This window comes from Scardinius erythrophthalmus (genome assembly GCF_964197995.2).
Source record: "Scardinius erythrophthalmus genome assembly, chromosome: 6".
NCBI lineage: Eukaryota > Metazoa > Chordata > Actinopteri > Cypriniformes > Leuciscidae > Scardinius > Scardinius erythrophthalmus.
The window spans coordinates 23,731,744-23,749,539 of NC_138226.1; the positions used below are offsets into that span (position 1 = coordinate 23,731,744).

Sequence of the window (17,796 nt, forward strand, 5' to 3'; positions counted from 1 at the left end):
CTGGATGAACTGAACAAAATGATTAGGCTAATATACTAAAAGAGTGTAAAAAATATAGGTGAGAGCAGCAAAGAGGTATAGGCTAACAAAGGTGTGGCTCCTTTGTGCCTCATTAAGCATGACACAACAAAGATAAAGCCAATGTAGATGAACTTTAACACAGGGCCTTTGATTTAATTGTATATTTTATTATTTTAATTTTATTAAAGCACTACACTTTTGTAAAAGTCATCATTTTTTAGTTGTAGGATTTTTGGTGTTCTGCCATGCCATGTCAACAAAGTTTTAAAAGTAGAGCAATTTTTTCACGTTAACATTATTGTTAGTGATGTGGCTATATATTGAAACAGTGTATTTTAATGTTTCCCTTCCATTTGAAAAGCATGTAGACTGTAACTAAACCCCTTTCAGGCAGAGGGTGGACATTGAGCTGAAATGACTACTCCAGTCACAATGACAAAGCCTCCTAAAACCTCTCACCCTTTTCTGTTTGCACTCATTTATCTGTTACCTGCCTGACAAGTCTTTCAAAGCACATCAACCACTTGTAGCTTACATATCTTTAGAATGTGCATGGTCATGCTTGCGATGCAGTGGGGAGCCAAACTGTTTGAAAGTGTGCTCATTTTATACTTTTGAATACTAACCTAAATACTAGGTAATATACATTAAATGCTAACCTTGAATACTAGACTAAATTAAATGGAAACATTTTAATTTCACTCTATTTATTTTTTGGTTTGGATAGGCCAGACATTTAAATACTTCAATTTGACATTTGACATTTAAATAGACAAATAATATTCATTCTTTACATTCAGAATCAGTACATCTTTTTAAATTAATTAATTAATTAATTGAAAGAACATTTGATATCTAATTGAAAATTATAAAATATTATAGCACGCCACTATAGCTATATTATTTTGAGGCAGTTTACGCACGTGGTGGCGCTATAGGACTGTACTAACTAAATTGTGTGAACTGCATTGAAGTTGCACTGCTCAAGGTTTAACTGCATGCAACTACAGTTCTCCAGACACACTCATAGCACACTAACAATTTTAGCAATGTCAACATTTTAATCTAATGTGTGGGTGAAGTTGTAATGTTGTTTTTGCACTATATTTCACCTTGGGTAAAACGCATCATAAGTCTGACTGACTATACCCTTTCTCTCTCTCGCTTTTTTCTAATGCTATTACTGTGGCTTATGCAGCCTTCAGTAACATATTCATTAAATAATGACACTATTAAACTAGACTAGGCTACACTTACAATAATTAGCCTAGCCTACTTTATGGACGGGTTTCTTTAGTCCGAGCAGGGCACTTTTTTCGTCACCTCAAAAACATCGGAATCTTTCAACAACTTTTAAAACACACACATTATATGCGAATAAATGAGTAATTCTGATAATATGTGATTCTGTCTTTATTAAAATCCTTACCTCAGATAAAGACAAGAGAAAACAGACACGTGTCTACAATGGGTTAATCTAGTTGACGTCTCTCGGTTGAGACTGAGTCCCTCACAGGCGCTAAATCTGAAGAGCACTTCAAAGAGGGATTCACATCACTACACACATACACACTGACAAATCAAACTACAGACGAACCAACTAAGATATTGAGCTTTTGGTAAAAGATTGACTCTACTTTGGGGCTGTATAAAACTTTAATCAGAACAAACTGCCATAAACAAGAAGACACACGGCGGACTGCGCGAGCGAGCACTCGCATCAATCACGCAAAATGCTACGAGGCTTCACACCGTCGCACTGATCGGACTCGGCGCGTTTCGTAAGTCATCGCTGCGTTCCGTCGCCATTCGGACAGTACTTTCCAATAAAAATCTATCTAAAAGCAGCCTTTCCTGTCCCGAGCACATTTATCAGTATCACTGACGACTGTGGGACCTTCTCCAGCTGTGCCGTCATAAACTCCGCTGGTTTTCACTTTTCAACATGATCAACACCTTTTGCCAAGGGTAAGCAAACACTTTGCTTTATGGAATATGATGCCATTCAACACTTCAGACAGTAATCTTCTGATAAACGCATTCATTTCCGTGTCATTTTTTTTTTTAATTCAGGTAGTTGAGAGCAATGGCAGCTTCTTGTAAACCCTGTGAATTGGATATTTGCTTCTCCCACCCCAAGTAAGAGTCAAAGACAATTTTCTGTAGTCAAGATGCAGATTGTTTCGGCTGTTTTGCTCCTGTTCTGTTTTCACAAGGTGAGTAGTACCATTCTTTCCATTTACACAGTCTATATGAAGAACTGTATGCAATTATGTGCAAACTTTATGCAAATGTAGGCTACTACTGTAAAGAACAGGATACTTAAAGAATTTTCAGTTAAATACTAGTTAATTTAAATAAAATAATAGTACAGTATCTGCATAATTCTGGTGGACGATTCAATCATCATCCATAGTCCTTTTAATCTCTTTTCTATTTAGTAGAAAATAATACACATTTACCAACTTTGCATTTCTTTCATGCATAGTGTTGCGTTAACATTTAGATATTGGAATCACATACTTTTGTTTCAGCTGATGTTTGATTTTAATTTTATTTAACTATGTAATGAAGTCAATACAATGTTGAAAATAAATGTTAACTACATAAAGCAAGGATTTTATTCTGAATTGTATTCAACTTTAAGAACTTAGGAACGTTGAATTACGTAGTACCACTTTGAATGCTGTTCTGAGAAAAAAGGACAAATATTGGAAGAATATTCTGTATTGAATAGCTAGAATAGCATGTACAGGATGCAAGTGTGGATGTATAGCAGATAAAACAAAAGAATATTACGGGGGCTCATGAACAATCTTACTCTCGACTGAGTGTAACTTTGCACATTAAATATTTTCTATTCATAGAGAAAAAGTAAAGATGTGTATTATTGTGTAGCCTATTATTAATTTTTCGATTTTTTGGTCTTCTTTTTATTTTAGTAACAAGCAGATTGTGATGAGATGACTAGTCACATGCACTTTTGGAGAAAAAGAATTCAGTCATTTTATTGCATAAAACTCTGACTGGTAATATAGATGGTTTCTAAAACAATTCATGAAGATTTATGAAGAAATCCAACCTTGCACATAATATGTTTTTTCAAATTTGGCTGCATTCGGCTGTACCTGTGGGAATGGCTTCTGTCTATGAGGACATCCACTTTTGTACAATCCTCCAAAGGCAGAGTCCCAATGGATTAGAGTCCCTACAGTCTCTCTCTCTCTCTCTCTCTCTCTCTCACACACACACACAGAGACACACACACAGAGACACACACACACACACACACACACACACACACACACACACACACACACACACACACACACACACACACACACACACACACACACACACACACACACACACACACACACACAGTGATTCAAATACTGGAGAAGTAGCCCAGCATCTGTGCAGCTCCCTGGGGACAGATAAGAGGGTCAGAGCCTATACACTAGTAACTATTCATTCCATGACATCTGCTGCAGTCAACCTCTGAGAGCAGGACAGAGAACAATGTGATCAGCACTAAATCCACTTGAGCACAACGGCACGACTCTATTGTTTAGACACATTTGCTTTCATTCCTCATCTTTGTATAATGATTGTTCTCTGCATGGCTGAAGTTCAGCGCAGCTGGCCTTTGCTGCCAGAGCGCCGCTCTCTTCAACACCCCCTCTGCTGCTCGCCGTTGTGCTTTGCTCTTGTTCACAGATAAGATGCACAACAGCCATCAATCTGTGCTCAAGATTTTCCAGAGCACTGCTTTGCTGATTGAAAGAAGAGATGATGAGTAATTTAGGAAGGTGGTGTGTGATTTCCATACAACTAACTCCAACAGCACACAGATGTTTGTTCACTCAAACACTTATATGATGTTGGTCTGTAAGAATACCACAGAAATGTCTGTCAGTTTAATGTCCTCACAGTTATTTCAATATGAAACTCTGCCTCAGCCGAAATCTCAACTCTGAGGGTGTGTTTGAATACGCAGACTTCAATGGTTTATGGAGAGCAAATTTAAAGCCGGAATAATGATTCGCAGTGAATTCCCTATCGCGAGGTCGTCCAGCTCTCCCGCTGTCTTTGTGCGCAATTAGCTTTGATTTTATTATTTATTTACTGGAGGAAAACTAGCGGTGGAGAATTTACTAAAAATTTACAGTGCTCGGATTAGGAGCCACGCTTTAATCTTATGCCTCTGATAATGCCGCATGGCCTGATTGATTAGTTTTTCAGGAAGCTTATGTCAGAAAAACTAATCCGTCTTTGGATTGTGCCAGCCGTGTAAGGTTCTCCGCTCTGGTGCTGTATCACGGAGGCGAATTACAGAGCTGCTGGGCTGTGATAAGGCCCTCGTCTCTTTCACACACCCGTCCCTCTGGACAATAAAAACGCTGTTTATATTCTTCAGAACCTGCTGCAGCCCGAGTCTTCACATCAAGCCCTCGCTGGATTTGCCATGTGAGGGGAGAACGTACATCGGGCTCTCAAAATTGGGCTGAGGACACCAAACGAGAGGAAAAAATAACCAGAATGGAGTCGTGAAATGTGTTTGTTGGTCCAGTAACCCATAAATTCCTGCGAGAGAGATTACATGAGGGTTTCAGAGAGTGCGTCTGTAAATATGAGCGTTTCGCTCTAGATTGGCATTATCAGCGCTGGGCTTATGCACCAGTGATGTGTATCTGTGTCTATATTGGGGTCATTGTTGCTTTCCAGAAGCCTGGCCTCAGTAATCCCTCATAAACAATGTTGTCTGTGACATTTACCGTTCTAAGCTGTGATGTTGGGTGGTGTGCACTTTCTCGTGTTTGTTAATTTCATGTGGAAAAACACAGGAATCAATGTCACACCTAAGAGCAGGTGCCATTCACGTTGCCATCGTTTTTAGTCTGCTGTTGGTTTTCAAGTTATCTACTTTTCATCTAGACACATTTATTGTGAATGGATAATGACAGATTTTAATTGATAGATTTTCTTGGCAGAACATATATGGAAACATGGTGATCGAACTCTCACCACTCCAGTGATCATAATTATAATACAATTATTATTATTATTATTGATTTAGAAAGACTGCAAGAATTACCCTGCAGTGCAATTGTTGGCATTGGAAATTTCTCTTAGTATTCTTCATGTTAATTTCAAATGGAATTTCATAAATTAGTATTCATTTATTACTATAGAAATCTAAAAAGGAAAGTTGTTGTTTTGCTCATTGGTCACTTGAACTGCAGATAGTTATTCTAAAAGGTTCGCAAGTGCAATCTTAAATGTGTGTCTCACACATTAGACAGTTTATGTTAATGTCATTTGTCAAAGTTCTGACTTTTATTTTTGCCATGGATGTAATGCCAGGGTCATCCATTACCTGAGATATAAAATCAATGCTTTTCCACTTATGGGCTGGAAACTGTGATTTCAGAGTGTTCCAGAGCTGAAGGACAGGCCTGTATATTTCAGGCTTTATATCATGATAGATGTGTTGTGTAGCATCTCTGTCCTTCCAAACCTGTATTATGACTTTCTTTCTTCTGCAGAATGCAAAAGACGTTTTTTTGAAGAACGCTCTTTAGCTTTCACTGTACGGACAAAAACAAAACAAAACACTAAGACATTTTTCAAAGTATCTTTTTTTTGTGCTACAAAGAAGAAATCATACAGGTTTGGAAGGACATGAGGGTGATTAAATGATGACAAATTTTTAATTTTAGCTTTCAGCTATTTCACATCTCCGTCATATTTCCTTTACCTTCATTTTTTAATTCATCCTGTTTTGTCACTCTGATGTGAGGAGTTCAGCCCCGCTTCTATGAAAAACCTATCATATTTATAAGAAGCCAAAAAAGGCTTCTTCTTTTTTTCTGCTGTTGCTGCTTCATTGTATTCAAAAGAAACTGGTATGTCTGAAAACAGTTAGGATTCATCCTAATCAAAGAACAGAGACATCTGTACTGTCAGTTGTAAAGCTGCGCTGACAGATAGGAAGGGCTGCTGCATATGCTTCACATGCATGCTTCTGACTATTTATATTTGTATGATCTTCATCCAAAGCAAAGAGGGAAATTAAGATGGAACATCAGAAGTGCTCCCAATGAGTAAGCTTGAAGTGCTGCGAACATTGTGTTGTCTTTGCATGTGAAACTTGTGATCACAGCTGTTATTCTTGCTGAGGAAATGTCAAACACATTTGTAGGAACAAAGATCAGACAGATGTGTATAATGGGATTGTAGAGGTGTTGATGGGATGATAGTTAGTACACCAGCAGAGTGTGGAACAAAGAACCGACAGGTATTAAAGGGGAAAGAAAGAATAAGAATCACTTCCCACCTAACAGTCCTGATCTTATTAACAGGTTATGATGTACGATAAAATGCAATACAGTAACACCTTGTCTGACTCCATTTATGTTGGTCCTTCAGATATTTTTCAGCAGCTTGATCCCACAGTTGTTTAGGGCATTAATGCATGCAAATAATTAACCTTATTTAAAGCTGTTAACGCATTTATCAATTTGTCATTATAACTGTTTCATTTTGTTAATGTCAACCACATGTCCGCACTCCATAATCTTATTTTGCCTATAGATAAATTATTAATAAGTAATAATTTACATGTAATATTTCTAGATGTTTTAAGAGGTGAATATTCTTCTGGGATTCCACTCTTTTTTTAACCAATTCATTTCCATGACTTTTACAATGACTTTTACATGACGAGTTTCTACCAAATATTTTAGAGTTTGGCATAACAGGAAACTTTTTTCTTTAAAAAAATGCCCCTGGCATTTGTATTCATTTATTGACTTTTCCAGGTCTAGAAATAACGCTTTTAAAATTAGGCTACCCCATACAGCAAGCAATAGCAGTCATTTCACCGTCTAGGTTAACTATAGACCCGATATAGTCTGACTATGAGTAACCCACTTCTAGCCAAAATAACCTTGAATTTTTTTATTAGGGCCCAAGCCCTGAAAGGGCGAACTTTTGGGGCCCTTAACATGCTCAAAAACTCTTGAAATTTTGCACACACGTCAGAACCGGACTGAAGCTGGTACCCGGGCGTGGCAGGGGGGCTCGACAGCGCCCCCTGGAATGGGGTCCGAAATCTTGGTCCATATATCAAACACGCTTGCATGTAATAATATGAAACTCAGTACACATATAGATCTCATCGGGCCGAACAACTTTCGTGCTCTAAGTTTTACAAAAGCCCAACAGGAAGTCGGTTATTATACGTTGTTTGGAAAACGCATACAATGGAATGTGAAATACTCCTCCTAGGGAATTCATCCGATCGCCACCAAACTCGGTGTGAATGAAGTCAAGACATTGAGGATGAATTCTTGCGAATGGAATTTTGATATCTCGAACGGTTTGGCCGTGGCGAGGAAACGAATTTATGGCGATAAAAAAGAAACAGGAAGTGTGTTATAACTTCTGCATACATTAACTGATCTTGATTAAACTTCAGCAGTGTGTTCGTTGTCAGAGGCCGATCACATGGATGTGACTATTGTGAGTCAAAGTTATAGCACCACCAACTGCCAGCAGGAAGTGTGTCACTTTCAAAATGCTTTGAAAATCACTCTTATTTTTACCCGATTTGCTTCAAACTTTATGTGTATAATGTAGACACATGGCAGATGTTGACCTGTGAAAGGATTATTGATATCTTAGATACTGTTGCCGTGGCAACGCATCAAACTTTAATATTCTTTTCAGATGCTTTTGAGACTCTTCACATGCTTGAAAATGCATGCAACTCGACAGACACATCACATTTATTAGCCAGTAGACATGTGCAAAGTTTCAGAAATGGGCGTGGTGAGGGGCTCAGTAGCGCCACCTTTAGTCAAAAATGGGGGCTTAGTTTTTCTTTGAATCACAAAAATCGATATGTATATTCTTCTCATCGAGCCGGACAACTTTCTAATTTACAGTCATTAGCTCAGACCAACAGGAAGTCAGATATTTTGGTTTGAATGTGATTTTTTGGAGAATTCTTTCTCTCTCTCTCTCTCTCTCTCTGTATCTGTGTCTCTGTGTGTGTGTGGGGGGGGGATTTGTATGTTAGGAGAAATTTGCTTTTATAATTGTTTTTCAAGGTTTCAGGGGCTTTTGGGCCCCTTAACGTGCTCGAAAACTCTTGAAACTTTGCACACAGATCAGAACCCACGGTCATCAGGGCCGGGCTGAAGCTGGTACCTGGGCGTGGCAGGGGGGCTCAACAGCGCCCCTATGAATGGGGTCCGAAAACTTGGTCCAAAGATCAAACACGCTTGCATGAATTAATATGAAACTCAGCACACATATAGATCTTATCGGGCCAAACAACCTTCGCACTCTTAAGTTATACGCCAGCCCAACAGGAAGTCTGCTATTATGGGTTGTTTGGAGAACGCTTGCTATGGAATTTGAAACACTCCTCCTAGAGAATTAATTCAATCACCACCAAACTCGGTGTGCATGAAGTCAAGACATTGAGGATGGTAAATTGTGGACGGATTTTTGATATCTCGAATGGTTTGGCCGTGGCGAGGACATGAATTTATGTCGAGAAAAGAGAAACACGAAGTGTTATAACTTCTGCACACATTAACTGATCTTGATGAAACTTCAGCAGTGTGTTTGTGGTAAGAGGCCAATCAGATGGATGTAACTACTGTGAGTCAAAGTTATAGTGCCACCAACTGGCAGCAGGAAGTGTGTCACTTTCAAAATGCTTTTGACAAAAGTGGGGGGGTTAGTTTTACCAACAGTTACAAAAATCAGTACGTATATTGATCTCATCGAGCCGGACAACTTTCTAATTTACAGTCATTAGCTCCGACCAACAGGAAGTCAGATATTTTGGTTTGAATGTGGATTTCTTTGCAAAATCAGCCTCTGAATTTTTACCCACTCTTGCCATGCCCGGGTACCAGCTTCAGCTGTAGTTTTAGGTAACTAAAGGCACCGGGGTTGCGGTGCCACCGGCTTGGGCCCGTAATCGCTGCTCGCAGCTATATTTTAGTTTTTTAGTTTTTGCCAAAATAACTTGCAAGATGTATGATATTCCATCATGTAAGCAAAGTCATCTGTGATTACAAGGGGTTTGGTTTCATTTCTTTGACATGTTATCTTGTTGATGACTAGTCTATTCTTGGGTTATGGTTAGACGTCTATTAAATTTTCACAGACAGTCAAAATGTTGCCTTGTTTTAGCCTAGACGTCAGGGCTGTGTTTGGACGGCTATTAGACATCTTTTAAATGCAAAATTGCTTGCTGGGTAGGAACCCTGGTTCTTCAAAGAAAACAAAATGTTGTCTAGGAAGTTAATTAAATGAATATCGTAATTTTATCGTATTTTAAAACTTGTTTTGTCTCTTCCCTTTTTTCTCTTCCCGCTTAGGCCACCTATCGACCCCGGCCCCCTGGTTGAGAACCACTGCTCTAGTCTAGGAGACTTAAATAAAGGCTGTTTTCACCAAGAACTTTAACTATAGATAACTATAATGATATTAAAGTCCACACCATCGCACAATATCGCTCTATGTACTAGCGTGCGCTGTAATTTTGTCATTTGCCACTTTAAAGCTCAAGCTCTTTAAGCAGATTCTGATTGTATGTCAATGTTTTTATAGTTCATCAGCTGGAAAATGATACCAGTGATACTGTCTCTCTGTGCCGTTATCATAGTTCTGGTGTGACTGTGAACGCTGCTATTCTTTTAGTTGCTGAAAAGGATTAAAAGGATTTTTTTTTTTTTATATATAATTTACTATTTAGTTATGATGCATATATAGTGCATAATTACTCCTTAACCATATTACCAAGCAGAGAAGGTGAAAGTACTGAAATACTACTGGCACATCTGTGGGTTTTCTTATTATTATTTTTATTTATCTTATCTAATGCACATGTATAAAATAGTTTAGACTTTTGACGTGTTCCGAATTAAAATTTAAATGCAGTTACATACAAATGTTAAAGCATGCATTTCATTGACTCACATCACTTTAATTGGAATTCATTGAAAGCGACCGTACCTCTGATTGGCTACAGGTCTGACCGGATGATTTAAGGGTCCGGTGCCTAAGGCAGCCATGCATGAGCGTTTGGCTCTGTAAGGGTCAGGTGCTAATGACAGCGGGGATTATATGGCATTAGACATGCAGCACAGCGTACAGTTCAGCGATCAGTCCCGGCTGAGGGTGAGGATTTCTCTCTTTGATCCTCTCCGCTGAAAACCTGCCATTTGTTAGCAGCCCGGCTCTTGATTAAGAGTGATGGGTTTCGGGTTTGCGGCTGTTTCACCCATCAGGGTAGCAATCTATTCTGCGGCCGTGTGTAGACTCAGGACCCCACCTGCCTCCTCAAGGCCTTTGGGGCCTTCTCTTGAAACTGCTCTTTGTGTGAATCATTACAAATGAAATGCCCTGTAACACCACACAGGAGAAACAGTGAGGAGACAAAGAGAGAGAGGCAAAGAAAGGAATAAAATGACAGAGACTTTGGGGAGGAACAGGAGGCTGGAAAGGTGTAATGAAGAGGCAGCTGCTGCCATGTTCAGTACTGTTTAACAAGAAACTACAGTTCAATTGCATTATGGGTGCCTTGGCTTAAACAAAATGCTTGTATATGTGTGTAGTATATACATTTTGGTCTGGATAATTGTGTGGTGTGTATTTGATGACCCAGCATGCAAAGATGTGTTTTATTACAGAACATCATGAGTAGGTGATCTCAGATGGTTGACCCACTAGACCCACAAGAATCGTTCAGGTTTGAATCAGATCCCATATCCCCCCTCTCTCTCCCTTCATTTTTTGTCTGTTCTTTACAGTCATGTAGAAGCCTATAAATAAATTTAAATGTTATCCCACTTGAACTATGCATTAAAACAATACAATAATAATAATAATAATAATAATAAAAACATACATGCATACATAAATAAATAACAATCCATTCAATAGCCATGTCCTAGGAACAGACAGAAATGTATTTGCATCTAGATTTAAAAGGGTAGCATTTTCAAGTTCTGGATATGAACATGGCCTAGACTTGGTTAAGAGAACTACAGTATTATTAGTGTAAAGACTTAAACTTCAGTTTCTCACACAAAACTATCATATGACTTCAGAAAACATGAGTCCATAAGTTTTATATGTTCATTGTTCTTTTTTGGAACTTGACAGCCATGGTCACTATGAACTGTAAAAAAACAAAAAGTATCCTTTTATTTTCCGTGGGAAAAAAAAACGCTTTACAGAATGGAATGGGTGAGTAAGGATGAGCTGGAATACTCTACTGGTCTTTTAAAATCTGAACAGATTATAAACCACTATAGGCTTTTATATATTGCCAACTTAAAAAAAGAAAAAAGAAAAAAAAGAAAAGATATAAACAACTGAGGATCACATGCTACCCGACTTTTAAATCATCCCCAAACACAACTAACCCACGCAGAAAATTGTGCCTCATTAAAAACAATTTGTTCTGAAATCAGCTCAAAATATTTGTCTATTCGAGTCTGTGCCCAACATATACTACACTATTTACTGTGAAATCTGTCAACTGTCCAATATCTGCAGACTGGCTCTGACTTTTAGCAACTGCCATCGATTCGTCCAGACTGCAAAAAAGGGCAAAAATCTAGGCAGAAGTCGCAGAGTCTATTCCAGCCTTAGTAAGGTAAAGTTTCAAGGAAGTAAATTCTCAAATCACAGCTGCACTACCATGCTGTACAAACAGTCTCTGGGGCTGAGAAATAGGGAGACAGCACAAGAAAGAGAAATGGACGGAAAATGACAAGAAGGTGCAGGTCTGACATCCAAACGGATTCATGCCCCGGGGCTGGAGAGCCATCACAGCCATCAGAGGTGTGCTACCACCAGACGAAGCAAATGCATTTTAACAGCATCCTCATCCATGATCCGCCACTGAGATGTCCCTGACTTCTTAATAACTTTCTAGAGGGCTAGTTCTGGTCACCACGGCAATTACCTTTATGTCAAGCCGTAAAAGATATGTCCACCCCAGGGAATGGCAGACAGCTTGCTCCATAATGCTCATTACAGATGAACGTCTAGACTGATTCTTTTCTCACTTTGTGGATGTCATATTATGATGCTGTCACTACGAAAATGGGCCAGCTATCGGTGTGGGTGACTGACACACTGTACAATACATTTGCAAATTACAGATATTTGTCAGAGGTTTAAACCATTTAATGTCTGCTTTTATGATATGGATATCTATATCTATCTATCTGTTCATAGGATGCATTAAATTGATCAAAAGTTACAGATTCAAATAAATGCTGTTCTTTTGAACTTTCTATTCATCAAAGAATACTGAAAAAAAAATCTAACTAAAAAATGTAAAGCTGCAACTGTTTGAAAATTTGATAATAATAATAATAATAAATGTTTCTTGAGCACTAAATCAGCATATTAGAACGATTTCTGAAGTATCATGTGACACTGGAGTGCCATCAAAGGAATAAATTACATTTTAAAATGTAAAATAGAAAACAGTTTACACATCTTAAATTGTAATAATATTTCACAATATTACTGTTTTTACTGTATTTTTGATTAAATAAATGCAGCTTTGGTGAGTATAAGAGACTTCTTAAAAAAAAAAAAAAAATGGGGTCATGAATTGAGAAATCAAATTTTCTTTCATCTTTTGGCATAAGAGGTCATTGTACTATAAAAATGTCCTGTAAGTTTCAGAACACAAAACTTTCCTGTTAGTCCAAAAACAGCTTTTATTGAAACCAAGCTCATAATTCGGATTTTTTAATTCCCTGATTCCACACGTGTAATGTTGGGGACATTGAAAATTATTTTAATATGCAAAACCCAATCATATAGCAGTGGGCGTTTACTTCCAAGTCAAAATGCAGTGTTTTAAAGAGAGGGTCAAAACTAGAAAATACCTTATTACTTCTAAATTAGGATGTTTTTTATGCAAAATCTTGATAACATTATGAGTGGACCTCAGAGAACATTATAAAAAAATGTTTTTTAAATGCTGTTTTTGACCCATTTAAAAAATCTTACCGACTCTAAAGTTTTGTACGCACACACACACACACTGGGTGTCCTTGTTTTATGGGGACTTTCCATAGACATGATTTTTATATGTACAAACTGTATGTTCTATCCCGTTACACTAACCTATAACCTACCCATCACAGAACACTTTCTGCATTTTTTACATTTTTAAGAAACATCAATTAGGATAATTTATAAGCTGTTTTGACCAAAAAAATGTCCCCACAAGGTCAAAGGTTTCTGGTAATACTATCCTTGTGGGAACATTTTGTCCCCATAATATAAGGTTTTCCAGGACCACACACACATGCACACGTTTCCATAGACACAATGATTTTATACTGTATAAACTGTGTATTCTATCCCCTAACCCTACCCAAAACACTTACTCTGTGGTTATTCTGATAGGACACTTGTATGAACTTGAGGCTAATTACTCTATATAACTGCTGTTTCTGAAAGAAGAAAATTAAAGGTAAATATATGTCTAATACTCTGACTCTATAGCCTTCAGGACAGTACTGTACTTTAGTTAAAGTCTTAATTAACGTCCTTAGATTTTCCCCTTAGCAAACCTTGAATGCCTTACCTCTACCAAAGTCACAGCTTCAATTCCCTTGAGTTAGACATCAAACATATTACCAAAATATGTGTAGAATTACTGCCACCCTACACGTAAGAGAGAGAGAGAGAGAGAGAGAGAGAGAGCATGAGTGAGGCAGAGAGGGAAAGGATTGGGACCGATTGTCAGCACAACCTTTTAAGTTCTCCTCTCAAGGCAGTAAAGCATTTTATTTTTCCTGTGATCCCTCCACTTGTCACAGCAATTTCCCCAGCTGTTCATCATCCTTTAACTGCTTCCACATTAGCATTATCATCTCATTCCTGCTTCACCTGAAGTTGTCTCTCACCACATTTTCTCTAAATGTGAATGGTATTCATCTTCCCTTGTCAAGTCATTGAGGTCTGCAAAATGAAAAATGAAGTGAATCACAACCAAGGCAAGAACAGAGATATGAGCGGCCTAGTTTACTGAACATTGTACAAGACCAGGGGAGCTCAAAAGTGAATAAATGTTTCATCACTGACAAAAATCTCTATTTCTTTTTTGCTCATTTTCATTGAGGGTTATCTTCCATCTTTGTTCATTGGACTTTCTGAAGATGTTGGAAAGTTTCACCTGCAGCCCATAAATTCATTATGGAAATTTACACTGTCTCTCTCTCTGTTTTTACGTGGTGGTATTGTCTTAATTAAGTTCTGTGAAGAATGATAGATGAACAAACCCCCCAATCCATGGGAGACACATTGATTTCACATTATACAGGGAACTTTCAAATTACTGGGCTATTACTGGCTGTTTGCATCATTTATAATGTTGTGCATGATGTTCTCTATAGCCATTACGCTCTTTGACAACAACATTTTACACCCATCTAAAAGTTTACATAGTCAATCAGAAATGTTTTGTTTACATAGAATTTGAACCATATTTGATAAAGCACAGCCTCTAAAATACTGATATGCTCTGCCATTTTGGATGGAAATGTCTTCATGAACATAGTCCTTTGCTGACTGAGTTCTCATATGCTGCTGTTAAGCTTACAGCAAGATTAGTAATTATAGAGAAAATACAGGGTTGCTCGTCTGTGCGATTTCAAACAGCCCTACTTTCACATCTGCTTCAGCAAATGATCCTCTCAGCCGTGCCTCAGGATGGCAGCCTGCGCTAATTACCAGCGAAACTAGTTTGGCTTATTTCTACAAATTATTAAGACTTTATCTTAAGTGGACCAGAACTCAATCCTGGAGCAAAAAGGTTATTTGGCACATAGGATCAGAACTGCAGTGTATTGCAGAAATAATTTTGTGTTTACACTTTCGAAAACCCATTGCGGATCATTTGAATGTTATTAAACACTTAGAGGTACACATATATTACCAAGACAATCATCACATATCATCATATCAGTTTCCCTAGACAAATATTTCAATGCTAAATATATTGCTTCTATATAACCGACATCTTTCCATTTTATTTAAAAGAAGTTTTATATTTCTTCATAACTTTTTATTCTCAATGCTTCAAGGCATTGTAGTCCTATCCCACATTAAAGCCGTTACGTAGTCTCCAAAGTACACAGTCTTGTCTGATTTTCAAATACTTTTTGCTTAAAATCTAAGTTTGTAATGGTGCAATTCACTTCATAGCTGATTGATTTTGTTCATGGCTTATAACTCTTAAACAACAACTTTCTTTAAAATCCCTAAAGGAATGTGAAAAACAATTCAACCAAGGCAGCTGAAAAAGTGGACGGGCTATTTTGCACTGTACTGTTTTATAATAAAGATTATAATGTTAGATTATGTTAATATTACATATACATATAATATGATGTATTCTCATGTTTGTGTGTTTGTGTTTTTCTCAGTGTTGTTGGAAGGTCACATGCAGAAGAGTCCATATTCCAGAGGTGGGGCTTGTGGACTGGGGGGAAAACGAGGAGCACCCCTCCCCCAAAAGCGCCAGCCCCCGTGTTCTCAACCCCCTGCGCCTTTTCGCCCGGGGATCCCCTGGGTTCAAGAGCAACAGGAGGGAGATTACATATTTGGAAAACATCGAGGACTCCTGGGACTGGTTATCTAACCAGACAGATGTCAGAGAGTCGCAGAGCAGGACTAAACGCAGACCCATCGTGAAAACGGGGAAGTTTAAAAAAATGTTCGGCTGGGGTGACTTCAACTCCAACATCAAGACTGTGAAACTAAATCTCCTCATTACAGGCAAGATAGTGGACCACGGCAACGGCACGTTCAGCGTTTACTTCCGTCATAATTCCACGGGGCTGGGGAACGTCTCCGTAAGCCTGGTGCCGCCTTCTAAGGTGGTGGAGTTTGAGATCGCCCAGCAGTCCACCCTGGAGACGAAAGACTCAAAATCTTTCAACTGTCGCATCGAGTACCAGAAAACGGACCGCAGCAAAAAGACTTCACACTGCAGCTATGACCCATCCAATGTGTGTTACCAAGAGTCCACCCAGAGCCACGTGTCCTGGCTCTGCTCGAAGCCCTTCAAAGTCATATGCATCTACATCGCCTTTTACAGCACTGACTATAAGCTGGTGCAGAAAATCTGCCCAGATTACAACTACCACAGTGACACGCCGTACGCTTCCACAGGTTAAGATCCAGTCCATCCTCCACAGTGAGAATGGTCGACCTCATTTTCACCATGTGTTTCATCTGATTTAGAAGCAATTAAAATAAATCCAGATGTTTCGCATTAGGCTACATCACTGGCATGTGCTTCAACCTCTGCCTTTGCCTTTTGCCTCACACGAGGTGTGATGGCAAAATAACTGATCAACGCTTTTGTTTTTGGCTTTAAACGTCCTACATCCCATCCTATGGTTTGAGTTATGTTGGGAATCTTTCCCAAAAACACCTTTCGCTATTTGTCAAGCTAATAAATCACAGACCTACAGAGGATAGAATATAAGTGAAACACCTTTTTTATTGTGAGGTTTATGTGTGTGTTAGTGTGTGTGTGTGTGTGTGTGTGTGTTTTATTGAGCTATGTGTTTGGCATTAAATTGTGGAAATCATTTATGCAGTTGTCAAGGTAAACGCGAACGGGTTAAATCATTCAGCAAAGACATCACATACAAATTACTCCTAGTCATTTTGCATTTCACAAAAGATCTATGTGTGAATTGAGATTTGTGTATAATTTCAAAGAGTAATTTGCGATGTCTCACGAGAGAACAATTCATTGGACAGGTGGATTTAGTGAATCTGGCAGCCGGTTAACAACCCTTTGTCATGGTCTCGCCACAGAGATCCACATTTCCAGGCTCTAATTAACATTAATTATAGTGGGAAATTTCACTTACCAACCATGACAAAGGGGACTGAAGCCAAAAACTGAAATTTAGCATGTCAGTCATGTCTCAAACCTCTATTCATGCCAGTGACTTTGGACTGGAATCACACTTTTTCATGTCCTCAGACATTTACAGTAAATACAGACATTTATGCAAACGCACATGAAACACATTATGTGAGTCTGCCTTCTACTGTCTTTCATCATTTAAAACAGTACCTGGAGATCAATTTTTTTGTTTGCACATTATGTCAGTGTGTCACAATGAACCAGTTGAAATGCCATAGTCTGATAATCAGAACTGGAATTCTCAGGTTCCATATGTGTTTTTGTGTGTGTGCCAAACAGATTATGGCCACTTATTTCATTCTTCTCATATCAGGACGACTGATCTGGATCACAGTTCTGCTCGAAGTGAAGAATCAGATGGATTATTAATTGTACTGATACTCTAATTGTCTTGCCACACGAACATTAGCATTAAGAACATGTCGATAAAAAGATAGCTGTTTATAATTGTATTTAGTTTATAATCCTGTGTGCAATTTTGTGAATAGTGTAAATGTGACTAAAACGGTGTGTATTTTGCCTTTTAATGATGAAATAGTTTCTTTATTCTCTCAATACAGCATAAACAATTTTCCTACGTTTGGTGTTTGACAGTTATATCAAGTAGATGTAGATTTTAGTCATCTGGCTTATCACAGCTTTAGTTTCACAACTGCAAATTGTACGCTTTATGTTTGTCCTCAATATCTGTAATATACAAAAAACGCTGTAAAATACAAAAAACGAACAAGTTCATTCTCATTCAATAAAGCTATTTATAGAGC

The 17,796-nt window shown here is 38.2% G+C and overlaps 1 protein-coding gene across 1 annotated transcript; it reads left to right on the forward strand.

Moving 5' to 3' along the window:
* Window positions 1-1,526: 1,526 nt before the first annotated feature.
* nxph2a (neurexophilin 2a) lies at window positions 1,527-17,796 on the forward strand. Its single transcript, XM_081368076.1, has 3 exons — window positions 1,527-1,989; window positions 2,095-2,237; window positions 15,513-17,796. Exons 2-3 carry the CDS (start codon window positions 2,193-2,195, stop codon window positions 16,263-16,265), a joined length of 798 nt encoding a protein of 265 aa, XP_081224202.1. The 5' UTR covers window positions 1,527-1,989; window positions 2,095-2,192; the 3' UTR covers window positions 16,266-17,796.